Here is a 19,064-nt window from a genome sequence, read left to right on the forward strand (position 1 = left end):
AGCAAATTACCACCATTAACTCCCCTTAGTATGGCGCAACCGGCTTTCTATTCATAAGGAAGTAGAAATATTGCTGAACCAACACCTCCTGGTGAGACTGAACCAACTTAGACTCTGAAAACAAGTCAGCTAGGCAAATCAAGAGACCTACTTGTAAGACAGCCTTCAGGCAAAGCGGTAACAGTTCAGTTGTCTGGAATGCAGTCAGCATTTGCCTCTGGAGATTCCTACACTAGAAGAAGGAGCGCAAACTTTCATCAGAGGCTTCCCATCTAGTCCATTAACATCCAAACACACTGACAGCAGTCAGAGCCTGGACTGCCATCACCACACTACAGGACAGTCACTGATCACACCCTTCTGCACCAGTATCTAGGCACACCTCCCTTTCAGAGTTCTAATGAAAACACTACTTTTTCCTGGAAGAGGTCCTCATTCCCATCCTCCGCCTAAGGAAGACAAATGCTAGAAGATCCAGCAAGTGGCTATTTTAGGAAGACACATACAAAGGTTTAGGAAGTCTGCAGTTTCTTGAAACTGACTGGGTAGAAAGGGAAGGGAAAAAAAGAAAGCCCAACAAACAAACACATCAAAAAAACCCCAAACACAAAAAACCCCCCACCAGCCTTATAGCTAACTTGATATATTTCCACACCTTCAAATCTCACACTTTAATACAGACCAACTACTCCATAACAGTGATTACTCCACTTGCATAAATATCACAGCAACTTCACATGTTCTCTGCTCTGGTTTTGTAGCAGAGGGAGCCGACAGCATATGACAAGTTGTACAGCATGTAGGACGGGAACACCTGACAACAGTATTAAAAAGTCCTAAAGATCCATGCCTCTCCTTTTCAGAAAAGAGGGGATTTTTGTTTGCACCTTTTAACTAAGTAGCACAGGAATTATCCACAGAGTGACTTCCCTTATTGCTAAACAGAGAAACATCACTTCATCTAAGCACCACAGTAACTAGAATTGTTTTAGGTATACAATTAGTGCTTAGCCCCAGCCTCACAGTCTTCAGCGGTTAAACAAAACATGCAATCTTGCAAAGCAATCAGGTTTGGGTGAAACCCTCTCTGTTCATCAGTCCTTTCTTCAAAGGTTCAGAACTACAGGTGACAGCCTCAAGGTAAAGCTACTTACAAAGGTCTGCCTTTGACAATGGCTAAGAACACAGCTAAGTTCCTACTAGTCACTGTCAGAAACCCATCATGGGACTACCAAGATTTCATAGACAGCCATCTGTCTGCTGCAGTACTGCAGAACTGTGGCAGCACTGCTCTTCACCTTGAGGGCTGCTTTATGAAGTAAAGAAAATGCTAAATGCTTTAGCCTAGACATTTTGGGAAAGGGTGATCTAAACTACTGTCTACTAACAGAGAGTTTAGATGCATTCTCTCAACTAATCTGTTGGCTGCCAACAGATAAGAGATTTCAGATTTAACTGACAGGGAGCAAGAGTAGGAAGGTAGGCACTCAAATGCTCTCCTAAGAAAGCAAAAGATAGGATGAGCATGGCACAGCTGGCCAGCTCAGACATAAAGTAGACAGCTCAAGGTACATAAGAATCTGGCTCAGACTCAGTGTAGCAGGAGCATGTACAATAGGAAGAAGTAATGGTACGACACCTCTGCAGATAAGGAGTGCTGTTGAAGTTACACAAACAGAATAAGCAGAAGACAGGATAAGATTAACAACAGGAGATGGCTTCAGAAAATCTACAGTTCAGCTAGACAGGAGAATTTGGCTGAGCAGACTGAAAAGCAAAGCAAACCCTGGGATACCACAGTAGCTGCACACAAATCCATTTCTGTTTCCAAAAGGAAAAGACACTTCATCATTGCCCATATGCAATAAGCATTAGCGTATGACAAGCTGTGCCAGAACTGCAGCTAGTCAAATTATAACCTTCCAGTATGGAAATGAATTAAATTGCAGAAACAGCTTAAGCCTGGTTGCACAGGAGATCCCAAAAGCTTATAACAAAATTCTTCCAGAAGAGAGCTTAAAGAATACGATGGAATCCACTTAAAATACAAAAACTCTACTCTACCTGGAGGAAGGACCAAAGATGGGGCTTGCAGGTACTTGCATGAAGTTAGCAACTTTCCTCACCAATTTTGTTAGGAGATAACAATATCACACTTGTACATTTTAAGCAGGGCAGAAGCCTGTGAAGGCTTGAATCCACTTCATTGTACTTGAGTGTGTTCTTGCAGTCATGAGTCCTATGGAATGTCTCAGGTCTTAAAGGCTGTGATAGTTTTACCTTGGATGAAACACTCCATATCTAGATCAAGTAAAGCTTCTATACCAGCTGTGGTTCAGATCAGGAGAGGTGCCAGCTGTGGTGGTGCGGAAAGGACGGATGGTGTGTACACCATCCTATACTGCCTTATCCAGGACAGTAGGATTCTCCCTGACAGTCACTGCTGGCATCATATCCTACTGCTTGGCTAGTTTTCAGCAGATGAAGGCCAAGTTAGGAGCTAACTATTTTTCCTTCTTAATGGGTGGAACTTCCTAGCTAAGTGCACCAGGAACATTACTTAAGGCTGCTGAACCCTCATTTAAAAGGAGGAAGGATCAGTTGACTGAAGTCTGATGCTAATGCTAGAAAGAGGTAGGCTTTGAAGTGTCACAGCAGAAGATCCAGGAATCTTTAGATATCTCAAGCTGTTATCCTATCAGCAGAAAACCTCCTTGTCATATTAATTAGCATTGTCTTTCTTTCACGGGATTCAGAATTTTTTTGCAGTTGGAGAAGCAAGACTGCAACATTTGTGTTAGTCTGCTTTTACCACAGAAAGAAAAGTATGTCCTGCAGCGCCGAGAGGGAAAGGAGATCTGCAGCCACCTGCGTTTCTACCTGTTGGTATAGCTATCTTACTCCTAAGCATCTGAAATACTGGCTAGTATTATCTGTTTTATATAACAGAGTCTGAGTTCAGTGCCAGGACTTAAGCACCAGCTTCACCTTTAGTGCACCAAGCAGCTGCCCATCAACTGTTTTAAGTACCTATCTGCATTATCAGAGATCAGCACAGTCCAAGTCACAGCAGGTACCCAGTGCTTACAAAGCCTTGTTGTCATGGCACCTGTTACTCACAGTACAGTCAGTCTGCCATAAATCTGAGCAGTCATACAGCAGACAGAAAGGGAGGCTGCTTCTGGCAGCCAGGCAGATGGCATGGAGGACACGTTTTGTCAAGACATTCTTCACTTCTTAGAGAGCATCCACAAAGACTTCCTCGAGCTTCAAAGCTTTTTCTAAAGTAAAGAGCAAAGACCCTTAGTCTTGGTCCCTCACTTCCTCAGGGCAGTCTCCTCCTCAGGACAGTCTCACAGCTTTGTCACCTGCTGAAGCAGGTCAGGTGAAGGTCCATCAAGGCCTGGATCATAACCTACAGCAGAAATAGTGTGCCATTCAGACCTTCAGGTTAAGTACTAGGCTCTTGTGTACAACTGTAATACCACCACAAGGCAGGCTTTTAATGCATTCCTTAGAAGTTCCTAGAATCTCTCAAGACATCCAGATTTATGGGGACATGAGATCAGAAAGATTCTAACAGCACGTTTGGTATCATATAGTGCCAGACAAGTAGGAACTAACTGCCTGTGTTGGAAATGTACGAGCCTTGCCAACTATGCAGGCAGCTCTCTGGTAAGGCTGTTCACATTATTTTGTTGTCTTATGATGTCCAAACACCTTGACCAGTTAGCCTGCCCAGAAACAGATACTAAATCCATCAAAAAGCTCACTTCATCCAAATTTAAAATCCAACTGAATTTTATAAACTAGAAGCCTGTATGCAAGACTTAAAATTCCTTGGAAAGTTTCCAGCAGTTCTCATCTTCTCCCAGGAGATTTTCCAAGACTCCATTTACAGAACAGCTTGGATCCACATAAAGTAAAACTTCAGGAGTTTGGTATCCAGTCTTCCGGATGGCAGCCTCCCCCAATAGAGTAATATGCCAGATAAAGCACCCAGTACTCAAGCCTTAAAGACTAAAAAAAGGTCTAAAATTCCATAGGTATTGTTGTATTGTCAAGTGAAGACCACACGATTTCCTGCTGAGAGTTACATGCAGCTAGTGAATACTGCAGCTTCCACAAACTGAATGTTTTCACCTATCCTGCCTTAGCAAGTGTACAGCTTAACCAGACAGTTTTGCTCTCTAAGCAGCAATCCACAAAGGAAGCAGAAGATGTGGCTCAGCTAAGCCCTCCAAGCACACATAAGCTTATCTCTGGAAAGGGCTAGCCTGAAACCATATGATGCTGCATGCCCATTCCTCCCATTCAACAAGTATTATATGACAGTAACAGACATTTAGAAATGCTGCTGTTTAGAGGCAAGTGGTGCACTTAACCCCTAATATCCCTGCCTAACTTAACGACCTTAGGGCCAGGCCTGTACTGCTTCTAGAATCTCACAGCTTCACTTCAGAAGTGTACATTTTCTCATTGTGTTTCGAGGTGTTCCATTGCTTTTGCCATTCATTTTCCAGAGACATGACCACAGACAGAGTCATTTTACGGAGACAACAATTCCACACAACAACTGCAGCTGGTTTCTGGAACACTCTTATCTCCATGCCTTCAGTACATAAGAGTAAGTCACAGCAGAATGGCAGCCAGTGACTGAAAAACTGAAGCGGTTTAGATGTAAACACTCCCAAGGACACTATAAAAGCTTACATTAACTTGGCTTTCACAGATGTGTTCATAAGACGTTCAGTGCTTGTCTTATCCCAGCGAGTTTTGAAAGCAGGTACTTCTTGTGTACAGAGCTCTGTTCCACTGGCCTGTACAGGTCAGCTCTGCGTAGAAAGAAAAAGCACTTTTCTATCCTCCAGTACCATCTAGATCAGCTCATTTGTGACTGTCAGCATAGTATCCTATTAGAAGATCTCACTGAGCATCTGTATAGTGAAATCTCAGTCTACACAAGACTATTATCCAATACCAGCTAGACAGAGACCAAGGGAAGAAAAGGCATTTGCTTCCCTTTATATAGGTTCAGTTTCATGCTCTATCAGGCAGCAGCATCAAACATTGTTTATTAGAGGTCACTTTTGTTTCCTCACACATCTGAGGTAAATTTGAGATATTGCATGTCCCTGCCTCTTGCACTTCATCTTGGGCAGCTATTTTAAGGCACTGAAGTGGGGACACAGACTGCAGAGAAGGGAGTATGCTGCAGAAGGGAAGGGAGGATAAATCCTGCTCTACAGGGTTTAAAAAAAACCCAAACAACACAACGTCCCCACAGTTAAAACTCCAAAAATCGTATTCAGTTCCAGACAGAAGGACCACATTTCTATGCTGATTCACAAACAAGACAATACTGAGTTTTAGTTTAACAAGAACTGAAGACCTGTGAGAATCAACTTCTAAGGCTAGACCCACCCTCCTGGGAAAGGCTAAGTGGTTACATGTACACCAGCTCCTGATACTCTTCTCCACTAATTGGACGGAGTATACTTTGTGTGGATATACTCACAAGGAACAAGATGATACTTCAAGAAGAGATCAGTGTTTTCCATTATATTAAATCATCTGGAATCAGACTGCTAGGTTGAGGCTATTTTAAGCACAATGTAGACTAAGCTCAAATTGGAAGAAATTCCTCTTCTCTTACCTGAAAATGTGTCAGCAGAGTAAGGACAATGCTGGCTGCTGAGGACTCAAGCCCAGATTTTCATCTCTTAGCCCTGGAGGGTATTACACACCAAGCCTGTGAGCCCTGCAGTGCTGGGCAGAAAGCCCCCAAAGCTAACAAGGCCAAGCCTCTCCTCAGAAGTTCCAGCAGTACCACTGGTATTTTACCCATCTAACCAAAAAGCCACTAGATAAAGACTGGATCAATTTGCTCTCGGGATATTTTAAATAGGTGTCCAAGCACAGCATACTGCCAAGTCATGAGTCTGATGACTTTGTTCTGGTGTTCATCATTTCAACTACTGTTTCTGCTCTGTAGGTCAGAGTTGCCTAGAGACGGGTTCCTCAGGATCCCTGAAAAAAAATAAGAATTTAAAATGCAGAAGCTAATCATGATGGCATGCAGTTTTATACCACTCAAAACCTGGGAGCATTCTTGCTCATACAGGTATCATACTTGGAATAGTGCTTCTTTGCACTTTGGCTGGACAGAGAAACACAGGATCAAGCTTCACAGAGGCACCACGTGCTTGACACAAGCACTTTTCGTCTTCTCATGTAGGTCACGGGATTCTCACCTCATTTCTGAGGTCAACAGTCAAGTTTTATAGGATGGATTATTTTACTTTGTGGTTCGTTTTCCTGTAAGTCATTACAGTTAAGCTAAACAGAGCCAGAATGTGGGCACAGAAGCATTCTGGAAAACAGCATTTTCAGCAAGACCTGAATCTCCTAACTCTGTTGCAGAAGCCTTTAGGGACTCAGCTACAATACAGCTTAGTTTCAGCCTTCCTGTGCAGCAGGGTAAAGACAAGTGTCACACGAAGGCGTCAAGTACCACATCAGACTATCTGTTCACAGAGTCTGGCTATAAGTCTGCCTTCTTGCAGTCCTTAAGAGGGTGTCGTCTTTTCTTAGTTTGGAAGGGGAACTGTGCAATACCACACTAAACTAAATGTGGTTCAGCTTAGACTCTAAAAATGAGGAACACGAGTGGTATCTCACAGATGTTTTACAGCAGTTCAGACAAGTCCTTCAATATTAGTAATAAGCCATGCTACTGTGCTACTCTGTGCATAAAAGGCCAAAAGCCTTTGGGGGCCCGGCATCTGGAAGATGAAATGGACTGTTATTTGCAGCAGACATTACTTAGGTAAAATACAAAGGTATAAGACATAATTTTGACTTACTAACTCTCACTAATCTGACACGTACTTCTCCAAAACCTTTGAACAGGAAGGAAAGCGTGAGGAGTAACTGCACACTTGCCACATCTTACAGCTCCCTTACTGGGGTAAATGTCGAAAGGTACTTTAACACATCCAGAGGATGAACAGTTCTCTTGAAATAAACAGCCTCAGATTCTAAGTTAGCTTTCACATCTGTTTTCAAAGCAACCGAGTCCTTGCAGAAAGCTTTATCTTCCTAAACAAAATGCCAGGCTGGCAACTGACCAGCAAGATGAGTTCAGTTATGTCTCAGCTGTAAAAAATAGTGCAAAAGTGCTTGTGACCTAACGGAAAGCAAGAGAGTTTAAGATTTGGGCAGACTTGGATTGGCATCTTTTAGCAGAGCTATAAGTTCTTTCTTCTTTCTACAGTTCTCAGTAGAAGGCAACAGGCACCAACTCCACTCTATCTTCAGAGTTCAAAAGCCTCCACAAATGGCAGAAGCTGCATGTTCTCAGAAATACGTAGGAAAGAACAGACCTTTTGAGTCAAGTCTCCAGCTACTCTCCTCTCTAGCTTTGTTAAAGTCCATGTCCATCTGCAAAGAGTTTGTTTCAATAATACCTTTTGTTATAAGGGTTCTGCAATTGTGTGCACAGAAACATCACAACCTATTTTAATGTGGTAAAGAGCACCCTGTTAACAAACAAGTCTAACACATCCAGTATTTTGTTTAAAGCTTCATTTTCAGAAGCTGAGTCCTGACCTCCTAAATAGCAAAGCAGCAGCCAGGATTACAGACCATGAGCAGGAAAATTTGAATCCAGAGTATGTCTGGGTATCATTCCCAATCCAAGAAACCAGATTTATATCTCAATGCAGATGGAACAGTTTATTAAGCTTGTCTAAACTAAACTGCTTTCTCCTAGAGATACACAGTTTTGCATTAAGGCTCTGCAGATATACCATGCAGAAGTTTCTTCTTCTGTTCACCCTCCAGAAGCAGACTTAGTTTCATCAGTTATCTAGGTACCCAACCTCACCGAACTGCCAGTTCGGCTCAGAGCCTTTTGAGGACAAACAGTACTATCTTTTCTTTTTATGTGAAAAGATGCAAAGAATTGGGGAGAAACAGAGAGAAGCAGCAGGAGGGAAAGAGATGACAGAAGACTGGAAATTACTTGTGAATACATCCTGGTGAATATGTCATTTAAACAAGAAAGAATATGCATACACTACAATGTGGATCTCCTCATGAGCACTGTTTCAGATGAGCTGCATTAACATTTCCCGACAAGACCAATGGAAGTTTCATGAGAGCAAGTCAGACTGACAAGATACCACTGTGCAAGTAAACTATGCAAAGATATTCAGAGAGAAGGGTTTAAGTTTACATCTGGAAGAGCTGGAGGAGTGTGCTCTTGGAGAAGCTCTCAGGGACAGTTTATGCAGGTGCAGTTTAAACAATATCCCTCTATCACAACTGCTGATATACAAGGCATTTTCCAGCAGAAAGGCATTTGCTCTCACAGTGATAAAATAAAGTGCTTATCTGCTGGAAGAAAAAAACCCTAAACCAAAACCCACACAGTATGACTGTTTCACTCCCTACTTTAAGGAGAGCAACTCAGAAAAAGCAGTCATGCAGTATTTTCTCACAGTATGGAGACTATCTTTAGAGATCGATGGACAGAAGAAACAAGGCATGAGATCTACAGACTGATTTATCTAGAGAAACTCCTTTTATTTAATGGTCTAGGCTTATAAGAGCCACTGAGGCATATACAGGTATTATTTAGCACACATGGCTTCAAGTGAAGTATACTCAGGAACAGGCCAGTCAGCACACAAATCCTGAAGTGGTCAAGCTGATCACTGGCAATAAACAGCACCGATTAAAAATTTCCAGGGATTTTCTTGGCAACAATCCAAAACACAGCTCAATCTTGGTAGTATTCAAGATTTTCACTCACAATTTGCCTTACACTAGCATCTGAAAAGCTACAGCAAAGGTGTTACTTCTACCCAGAAAAGCACGGGTTTCAGTATTGTCTGAGGTAGTCTACCACTTACTATTCCCAGATGTCAGTGCTTTCACCACCGAGTTAGTCGAGAGAGCCTGCTGCTGACACCATCTGCAGCACCGACAAGGAAGAGGCTCCTCTGCCCTCACGCTGCTTTGCAGTGTATTCCTTTTCAAGGAACACATTACATCAAGCTTACTGGAAAAGTGAGGCAAATTACACAGACAAAGTTTAAGATAGGGGTTTATACCCTAAGAGGACCTTCAGAAAGACACAAGTTTCATTCATGCACTATAAGGCAATACTTGCCCATGAGGACAGGGCATTGAATCAGTATAATAACAGATTTCCTGGTAGATGTGACAGAGAGCAGCTTAATCTCTTCATAGCATTTTTGGGTTTAAGAGGCTACTAGCAAACCTCAACAGACATGCAGCACTAGGGTGGTTTAAAAGAGTTTGTTTTTTTCAGACTTAAATTCAGTGTGAGGTCAGAGCACAGACTCATAATACGGATAAAAGCATGTCCTTCAGTGATGTAAGCCATCCCATCACTGACAACACTATAGACCACTGCACAAGTAATATTACTGACCACTCTAAGACAAGCAGAGGTTGTCACTCTTACAGTAGAGTCTGCTCTCTGTGATTTGAAGTATAACAAAGAAGCAGCTTTACATTTTACATTTCGCACATTTTCCTGCAAACTAAAGTACTACACATTTCCGCAATGTCTCTGCTCCCACATGCTTCTATAGCAGTTGTCTTTAACCAAGACACCTAAAGCTACAAAACTGAGTACAGCAGAAATGTATCTTCAAGGGTTATAGACACCACCACTTGTAATATCTCACCCAATGCTCACCACTTCACAGAAGCAGTAGTGTAGAAGCTCTGAATGTGACTATAAGACAAAAATGTACTTCTCTGGGTCCTCCTTCTTGCCCTTTTTAAAGGTCATTGAAATTGGTCTGATATTGGAAACGCTAACTCACTAAAATAGTTGCAGCTCACTGGATTTGTTTTCCCATCTTCAGTTGGTCACTGCAATATTGTTAGTAGCTACCTTGCTGTCAGTTATTGTCCTTAGTAACTGGAAGTGCTCCACACAGTTTTTCAATAATTTACTAATTCATAGATTTTAATTCACGGTTCCAGATGCCACCAGCTACAAGGTAGAATTTGGAGCTTTCTTTCCCACTGCATCCTAGTGATGGGAGCAGTTTTGCCCAGCCACCAGGATTTGGGGGTCTCAGCTGCACTGCAACCCAGGTTCAGGCAGTCAAGTCAGTCACATCTTAAAGAGTCAGTACAGCTCAGCATTAAGGTCTTGCTCAAGGTCAGCAGAGAACAAGCCTCAGTGAAGTTATTTCTGAGACATACACAAGATCAAATGCCATTTTTAATCCACGTATTGTCTTCTGCAGACTCAAAGCACATGCAAGTCACAATCTCAAAGATGCAGTTCAGGTGTTGCAAGCAGATTTTCATATAGCAGCACTAAGTTAAGTCCCACTGCGCTATAAGAGCTCTGTTTGCCTCCTGATTTAGAGAGACCAGTCTCTCCACTCAGATAAGGAGCAGACTGGGTCATATGACAGCCAGACCATCTGTTTAAGACACCGCAAGAGTAGACCACAATGCTAGAAGACACCAAGACAACAGTCTGCACATTAATCTAGGAACTGATGTCTCCAAGATCAGTGTGTCAATAGGAAACTTTCATTCTTTTATTCTCTGCCTCTCCCACCATTAATTACAGGGACATGCTGCCAGAGGCACTGATAAAAGAAGGAAGTGCCCACGCAACTGTAGTAAGAGAACTTACTTTATTAATCCAGTTATCCCTTTCAACTCCTGAAGGAGTTCAAAAAGCATTCAGCTACTTGGATAAGTTGGAAGTACTCTAGCACAGGCAGCCCAGAGGATTCTTTCCGACCACCAAGCATAACTTTTTCCACCATGGCTGATAAGTTATTGCCAAGACTCATCCTTCTGAAACCCATATGAAGAACCAAGTTCCTCCATGTATGCTTTGAATATCTGTTTTCAATACTCTGTCTCATTATGAATGAAGCAATCCTGTTGAAAAGATTATGAAGGCTGTGCAACACTGAATTCAACCTCAAAGTATACACCCTTCCCTCCATTAAATTGAAGTAAGACCTACAAAGTAATAATACTATTATACAGTAGAAGCTCTGCTTGGCTTTACCAGAAGGAGATATTAAAAAAGTAATGGTACTAGGACAGTTATGCTGATGCAAGTGTTTGTCCCAACTCTTTAGCTATCCTTCATCTTGCTCAGAAGAGAATTGCCAATTCCAGAGAAATTCACTGGGAAGTTATGTTTCATAAAGAGTCCACCAAGTTTTACAGTACTACTAGAGCACCCGTGTTGTAAGGTACCATTAAAACACCCTTATTCATTTCTGCAAGTGAAGGCAACTGTAAGCAGGCCCACCAATGTGCTGCTATAACACACTTCTACCCCATTAAGCTCCAGAGCGGCTACAAGTAAAAAAGGAGAAAAGCACTCTATCTTTTCTACTTTTTTCTTTCTAGAAGTAAAATACTGTGGTTTTAAGCTATCCAAGTGGTATTACAGGTTTGAGAGATGAAATAGCTACAAAAAGCAGTTCCAGTTACTGCTACTATGAAAGAAGGGAAAATAGATTCAGCCAGCAGCTCGACTGTGAATAAAGCACTGATGGCATGCTGAAAGCTATGCAAGGTTTAAATAAGTTCTTTTAACCAGGAGACTAGAAAAGAGCTACCAGACATGGAGGCACACTGTGCAACAGGAGAAGAGACAGAGTTCCCTTAAACAAGATGGCAACTAAGCTCAGCCTTTGAGAGCCAATGGCCTGCTTAGGAAGCATGTGGCAGACAACTGCTTGTACCTAAAAGCTTCTTGGCCTAAGAAACAGGATTCACTCCTGTCTTCATAAAGGCAGTTACAGGGAACTACAGGACAGTCAACCTCACCTCAATCCCTGGAAAGGCAATCAACCAAATATTAGAAACCACTTCCAAACACACGAAGGACATGGCGAAGAGAAGTCAGCAAGGACTTAAGGGAAGTCATGCCCAACCAACCCAACACCTGCTATAAAGGTATCACTGGGCTGGTACACAAAGGGAGAGCTTTAACGTGCTTCTCAGCTTTAAGAAGGCTTTAAAAGCCTTCTCAGCTTTAAGGCTTTTAACAACATCCTCCTAGACAAGCTGGTGATGCACAAGGTAGATAGATGTACACAAAAGGGGACTGTAAACTGGTTGAACTGCTGGGCTGAAAGGGTTGTGATCCCACAAGTTCCAGCTGGTGGGCAGTCATTGTTGGAATACGCCAGCAGGCAGTACTAGGGCCACTATCATTTTAACACCTTCATTAATTACCTAAATGATGGAACAGGGTACATCCTCAGTAAGTGTACTGAGAGTACAAAACTGTGTCAGTGCTTGATACACCAGATGTTTCTGCGTTGTTCAGAGGGACCTCAAGAGGCTGGAGAAATGGGCTGTTGGGTACCTCATGAAATTCAACATGAGGAAATGAAAAGTTCTGCACTTGGCAGGAACAACTCCATATAGCAGTATGTGCTGGAGGCTGACTCATTGAAAAGCAGCTTGGCAGAATGAAAAACAAAAAAACAAAAAAAAAAACACAGACACTGATGCAGAAGTTGACCAAGAGCCAATAAAATGCCTCAAGGCAAAGAAGACTAACAGCTTGAGAGAATAATGCTCAGGGGATCTTACCAATATGAATAAATACCTGATGGGTGTACAGAAGGAGGTGACATACTCTATTCAGTGTATTCAACAACAGAACAGCAGACAATGGGCATAAACTGAAATACTGGGAGTTTCACTTAGATGTGAGAAAAATATTTTACACTGTGGGTGACTGGATGCAGGAACAGGATGCCCAGAGAGATGTTCAAAAGACAATTTCACAGCATCCTAAGCAGCCTGCTCTACCGAGTCAAGAGCCAGGAGGTTGGACTAGAAGATATGCATTCCAGACTCAACTTCTCTGTGACTGCCAGTTTTGCATTCCTGTAGATTCAAACAGAGATTAACCCATCCATACTGGCATTGTTTCACAAGTTCACCAACTTCAGTTTGACCTTCTGCAGTCTTCAGTCTCTCCCAAAACTGAGAATTCACATCTAGCTTCCTTTAAGAACAATACATGGTTTAAGTTCTCATCTAGTCAGAGAAGGAAGAGGTTTGTAGAAGCTTAGGCAGATCTATTTTAAGTTTTCAGATTATACTGCAAACTGGTTTCATCTGTAGGTGGATAAAGTTAACGGCAATAATTATAAAATAGCAACCAAGGAGGCTGGAAGTAGAGCTTCAGACTCTCAGTATATTTTCTGGAGTTGGAGAGATGCCAGGCTCCCTTTCAAAATGAGTGCTAAGTAACAGCAAACACATCAAGTGTTTATACTCGATCAGGTGTTAATAAGAAGTCCAGGAATTCACCAGGGTGGTAGCAAGGAAGCAGATGAGCATGCCAGCAAGAGTTTTCAGTTAGTAACCAAAAGTTGGCAGTAGGAGTTTTAATGTCCATCTCCATGAACTATCACATTCAAGCCATGCACTCACTGCAAGCCTGGTATTCCACATCAGCTCTGATAGCTGCTTGATATACTACTTGTAAAACAGCCTTGAAGCTCACAACAGCTGTCTAGAGCTAACAGAGGCAAATGCAAGGTATCCATAGTTTCCAAGAAGAAAAGCTGAGAAAGTTACAGGTAGCTGGCCACATGTACAGTATCAAGTAGTCAGAGATGTCTCAAAAACGACAAGGCAGTCTGAGTCTGAGGGTAAGTGGGATATAAAAGGTTTTGGACTGCTAGGAAAGAAACCGGTGCTGTGAGTCAGGATTCTTATCAGATAGCTGCCAGCCTCAAGGCAGACCACAGTAAGAACAGCCAACACCACAGTGTAAGGAAGATACCCTCATGATACAAGTCTAGAGGGACTATAGCGAGAGGACACTGGAAGTAAACCCTACAGACCGCTCTTTCTCACTCTGCACAGCTTTGCACTTCCAACACACAGCAGCAGGTTTGCACAGCCTCAGCGAGGCTGAATCCAAACATAGCAAAATACCATTTACTTCTCACCTCTGCTCCAAACTCAGTGGCCCATTAATAATGTCTTTTCTCCTCAGTGTCAAAGTGTTTGTTCTAGTGCACAGAGTAGATTCCCTATCAAAAGTGACAAACTAGTGCACTGGAGTCAAGTATTCATGTGGAAGCAGAACTTCCTTCTTTTTTTAAAAAGGAAAAAGAAGAGAAAAATCCACAGACATTTCTCCATTTGTTTTACCCTCCTCAGAAGAGGATCTGCTCTGAAAACCAGACCTCAATTAGCTTGCATGTCTTCCAAAAGCTAAAACAGCAAGACCTCAGTTCTACAATTAACTGCAACACCCTGCGTTGTGCATCCTGAGGAATTGTTTTCTCCTGCCTGTTTCCCCTCTTACCTGATGTTAAAAAAAACAACCAAATAAAATTAAGAAGGAAAAAACCAAACAACAAACACTGTCAGTAGCTTAGGTTCAACATTAGCTGTCTCCTTATTTGAAAGCTAGCACGGGTGAAGGGAGAATAAACTCAAAAAAAGTTGATGGTGGTCAGGTATCAAGACAATGTTTTATGCAATTAGACTTCAAGGGAATAAAAAGATCCTTACAGAAAGGCCTGACCAATATATAAATGCTTCAGAAGCAAGGATCTACAACTCAAGTGTTTCATGTTTGCTGCAGCATCACCGTGAAAGTCAAGTACTTAACTAAACCAACCTTTTCATTTAAGAGGTAAGATGTTGTCAAAAGTCAAGGTGTCCTGCTCCTAAAACTGCTCTCCACTACAAGTCAGGATGAGGACGTTACTTCAGACAACAAAGTTCTGCAGCTCTCTTCCTAAGATTCAGAAAACTTGAGACTAGTCTACTTAGTGGCCTCAGAAAACAGCTCAGTTTTTTCTTCCCTTTCCCATGACCAACTGCTCTAATAGCATTAGCCACTTTTCTTAAACAGCAACCTAAGCTTTATGAGACTTCAAAGTTACACAGGCTCTACACCATTAGATTATTCCCATGTTTGAATCAAAACTCAAAAGGATACAAACAGGTAGGTGTTCCTGTCTTCCAGGTTTCTCTAACTCAGGATAAAGGAGTGTTCTTACTCAACAGCTCAAAAAAAACAAACACCAAAAGGCAAGAAAAGCATGCTTTAAAGAATGCAAAGCAGTGATGGCAGAGGTTCAGACATTTCAGGCTGCACATCTGTGGTAGCAAAAACTGAAGCACTACTTTATCAGCAAACAATCTGCCTCTACATCCAAACTTTCTCCACTCAGAGGATTTCAGTTTAGGTACTTTAAGGCTGCAGCAGCGTTTAGGAATTATTTGCTCAGAGAAGGCATGAGGAACACAGAAAAGAAAGTTATCCACTTTGTGGTGATGTGCCAGCTAATGTCACTAGCCCTCTTGCCAGAGGGATGTCCTAGTATAGGCCTGGATAAGAAGAGTAGTCCATAAAGAATCTAACTGACCCAGAGTCACTGTGAAGCAGGACACTTCAACCAAAACTTCTGCAGTACCAGTCTCCATCAGATTCTCCAGCAAGGCTTGGGAAGCCCAAAAGAGCAGATGAGCACAGCTCCTACTCAAGAATCAATAAATAACAGCTGTAGAGTTTTAAGCCTAAATCAGACTTGAATGCTGACTTCCCTCTGTTACTCAACTATTGAAGTAACTCAACATTGTTAGCTGATTAGTGAGCCAGCCTTTCAAAATATTAATGACCCACCATCAGAGGTTAAGACTTAAGGTTACACAATACGGATGCCCCATCCCTGGAAGTGTTCAAGGCCAGGCTGGATGGAGCTCTGAGCAACCTGGTCTAGTGAAAGGTGTCCCTGTCCACAGTAGGGGGGTTGGGGACTAGGTGATTTTTGAGGTCCTTTCCAACCCAAACCATACTATGATTCCAAGACTAAGAGACATACTAACGATGTATAAGGTCGTTAACTATTTTATCTCCAGTTACCCTACTCACTCTATAGACTACTCAATAGACAGTTCAAGCAGTGGAAGTTTACTCTTGCCTTAAAGGCAGGAATACCTGTTTGCTTGCCAAAGTTTTTTCTGAGGTGGGAAAGAACACATTTTTTTCTTGCCAGCTCCTGAGGTATTAGGCAGAAAGAGAGACATCCCGTACACAGCAGAACAGTTGGACTCCTTCTACCAGGAGGATAAGATATTTGGCTGCTTCTGCTAATTCAGCTAAAGAGAAAAAAAAAATGCTATTCTCTTCCTACTGGAAATCCTATTATTCTTCAAGGATCATTAGCCTAGTGCCATTTCCAGGTCAACTACTGAACCGCTCTGAAGTCTAAACATTGTCTACCACAGCCCTTTTTTGCTCTCCCCTTTAGGGTACCACCATGCTGCCAAGTGCTGACAGTACTACATACAGGTACTGGAAGACAGACTTCACCTCTATTGCTGATGGAATAACTGGGCAAGAACCTTCCTACCAATAAGAAGTTAGCTGACCATAGCCTGAGGCTAGAGAGGTTTTTCTGCTCCTAGGTTGTGAGGGATACTGATACACCTCTTAAGATATCTCAAAGTAGTAAAGCAGAGAGAACTAGCTTGCACTCCAAAAGCAAAAAAATTCTTGAATACAACTGAGGGAAGAAGTTATCGGGTGTGAGTTACTCCTCAGAACACTGCTTCTCAGCAGCTACACAGCAGCGTGGATGGACAGCGAGTACAGTACTACCACTGTACTTCTCAGCTGCAAGGAAACCTGTGAAGGCAGCTGCCAACTTCTACTGCTACAGGTTGGTCAGACAGGAATGCAGTTACATGAGTAAATCCAAGCCATCCCAGACAAAAACCTTCACAATTTCTACACCCACCTTAGTCACATATCCCTTATCTCAGCAGATCATCAACACTGACAAACTTCTTAGATGAAGGCATATGTTCCTGGAGAGAAGGTAAGCATGGCTTCTCACTAGAGCAACAGCGGGCACATGTTCAAGGAGAGGGCTCCTTAAACGGGCAGGAAGAAGTGCTGAATCCATACGTGACAGACGCAGGCAGCAGAAGGTGAAATATGGAAGAGGCCAGGCTACTTTGACTCACTCTGTAACATGGGAGTGTATCGGGCTAGATATTGCTGAGAGTCCCAAGGCTGATCCACCCTGCCCAGAAACAGCTCCATGCTCCCCAGGACAACAACCATAGAGGAAGCACCTCTTGACACCAGCAACTCAGTAACACTAGCAGCACAAGCCAGCTGGTCCAGGATTGCTTATTATAAAACTTCAAGCCAATATCACCCCTTGCCGTTCTTGCTCCCAGGAAATCCTACCTCACACATTTCAGGAAGTCTGTCTACAGAGATACCAAGTCCTTGCAAGTGCAGCTAATGTATCAACAGTGGTGTACTGCCACTACCGCTTTCAGTGCTGCCACTACTGAATTATCACATCCAAGGCCCACACACACGGGGAAGGCACTTCACAAAGTCCACTAGTGTCCTGTGGACATTAGCCTGATCTAGAGAAGGGAAAGTGGGCACAAATACTCCTGAAACAGCATCCTATCCGTATTACAGAGCTGTGAAGCAGTGAGCAGAAGTTCAGCCCGGAAAGGACAATCACAGACCATTTGATGGCAAGCCTGATGGTAAGGACACAGCGGCAGCTGCAAGCTTTGCCCGTGAGGGCTTCACGAAGGAGACAGACAGCAAAGAAGCTGCAGCAATTCCTGAAGCATTTACACCTTTCTGTAGAGGGTATGAGCCCCAGGCAGATGCTGCCTCTCGCAACCACCGCGGTGACAGCGAGGGACACGATGCCTTCAGCCCTCACAAAGGGTGCCTTCTCCCGGCTCGAGCAGCCCCGGGCTCTTGCAATGGATGTCAGCAGCGCCCAGGGCTTCATTTCCCCGCGGGGAGACGAAGCAGGGAAAAGGGATGTGGCGTGGCAAGACACACACAGCCCTTCTCCCTCCTCTCCATGCCCTCTTTCAACAGAGAGGGGCAGAAACGTCTTCAGCATCAGCGCCCCCCGCCCCCCAAATGCCGCGCCTCCCTTCCCCGGGCCGTACCTTGTCGGCGATGCTGCGGGGCAGGAGCAGGTCAGGGCTGGGGGTGAGCGCCGGCCCCATCTCCTCGCTGCTGGACGTGGCCAGGGGATGCGGCATCTCCCGCAGCGACTTGGGCCCGGAGGACGGGAGGGGCTTGGGGGCGCTCGCCGCGCCGCCCGACATCGCTCCGGGGCCGGGCAGCGACTGAGGCAAGGAAGGAGGGAGCGGAGGCCGCGCCGCCTCGGCGAGGAGCTGCGGGGCCGCGGCTGGAGCCTGCCCGCCACCGCCGCGCTACGAGGAGCGGCTGCGGCGGAGGAGGAGGAGCGAGCGCAGCGCCCGCCTACGCCGCCGCCGCCCGCCCCTTCCAAGGCGCCATCCGCGCCACCTGCCGCCCCGGCCCGGCCGCGGAAGGCGCGGCGCCGCCCAGCGCGGCCCAGGCGGGAACAGCGCCGCCCCCGGCAGGACGCGGCGGGGCGGCGAGGAGAGGCGGCTCTGGGCAGGCATCGGGGTCGGCATCGGGACCCGCTGAAGCCCCGGGCGGGTCGGGCCGGGCCGCGGGAGGTATCGGGACCCTCGAAGCCTGGGGCGATGCCACCGCCCCCCGACGGCGCTGGTGCCGCACGGTGTCGAACGGCGGGCCAAGCGCCAGAAAAGCAACCCAGCTCCTCGGCTTTTCCAGGCTCAGTTCACTGGCCTCAGACTGTGTGCGCGTTTGAAGGGAAGCTGTGGAAAACTGGTGCAGGACGAGAGCTCCACTGAAGTCGGTGTCGGTGTGGGCGGGAGGGTGCCTGAGATGGCAGCTGGGCTTCGGCGGCGCCTCCACCGGGCAGGACCGACCCCAGCCGGGCACAGGAGGGACAAAGCCCTTTACCCTGGGCCTCCCTCGCGGTGGGAGCGCATCAGAAGTGGACACACAGGCAGATGCTTGCACGTAGGGCCAGCAAACCACAGAAACGCGCTTTCACTGATGGCCGTGTGTGTGCTTTCACGGCATTTTAGAGGTCTTGCATTTTTGTGGAGTAATGAGCTGAAATATTATATTAAATCCTGCAGAAGTGATCCATGCAGATTTG

The 19,064-nt window shown here is 44.5% G+C and overlaps 1 protein-coding gene across 1 annotated transcript in view; it reads right to left on the bottom strand.

Moving 5' to 3' along the window:
* The window catches only part of SNX30 (sorting nexin family member 30), a 50,600-nt gene extending 32,315 nt beyond the window's left edge, over positions 1–18,285 (bottom strand). Inside the window, exon 1 of the mRNA XM_027652540.1 lies at positions 18,013–18,285. Within this exon, the coding sequence (XP_027508341.1) occupies positions 18,013–18,174 (162 nt within the window). The 5' untranslated portion in view covers positions 18,175–18,285. The remainder of the gene's footprint in view (positions 1–18,012) is intronic.
* Positions 18,286–19,064: the final 779 nt, after the last annotated feature.

This window comes from Corapipo altera, unplaced genomic scaffold (genome assembly GCF_003945725.1).
Source record: "Corapipo altera isolate COAL_440 unplaced genomic scaffold, ASM394572v1 61286, whole genome shotgun sequence".
Lineage (NCBI taxonomy): Eukaryota > Metazoa > Chordata > Aves > Passeriformes > Pipridae > Corapipo > Corapipo altera.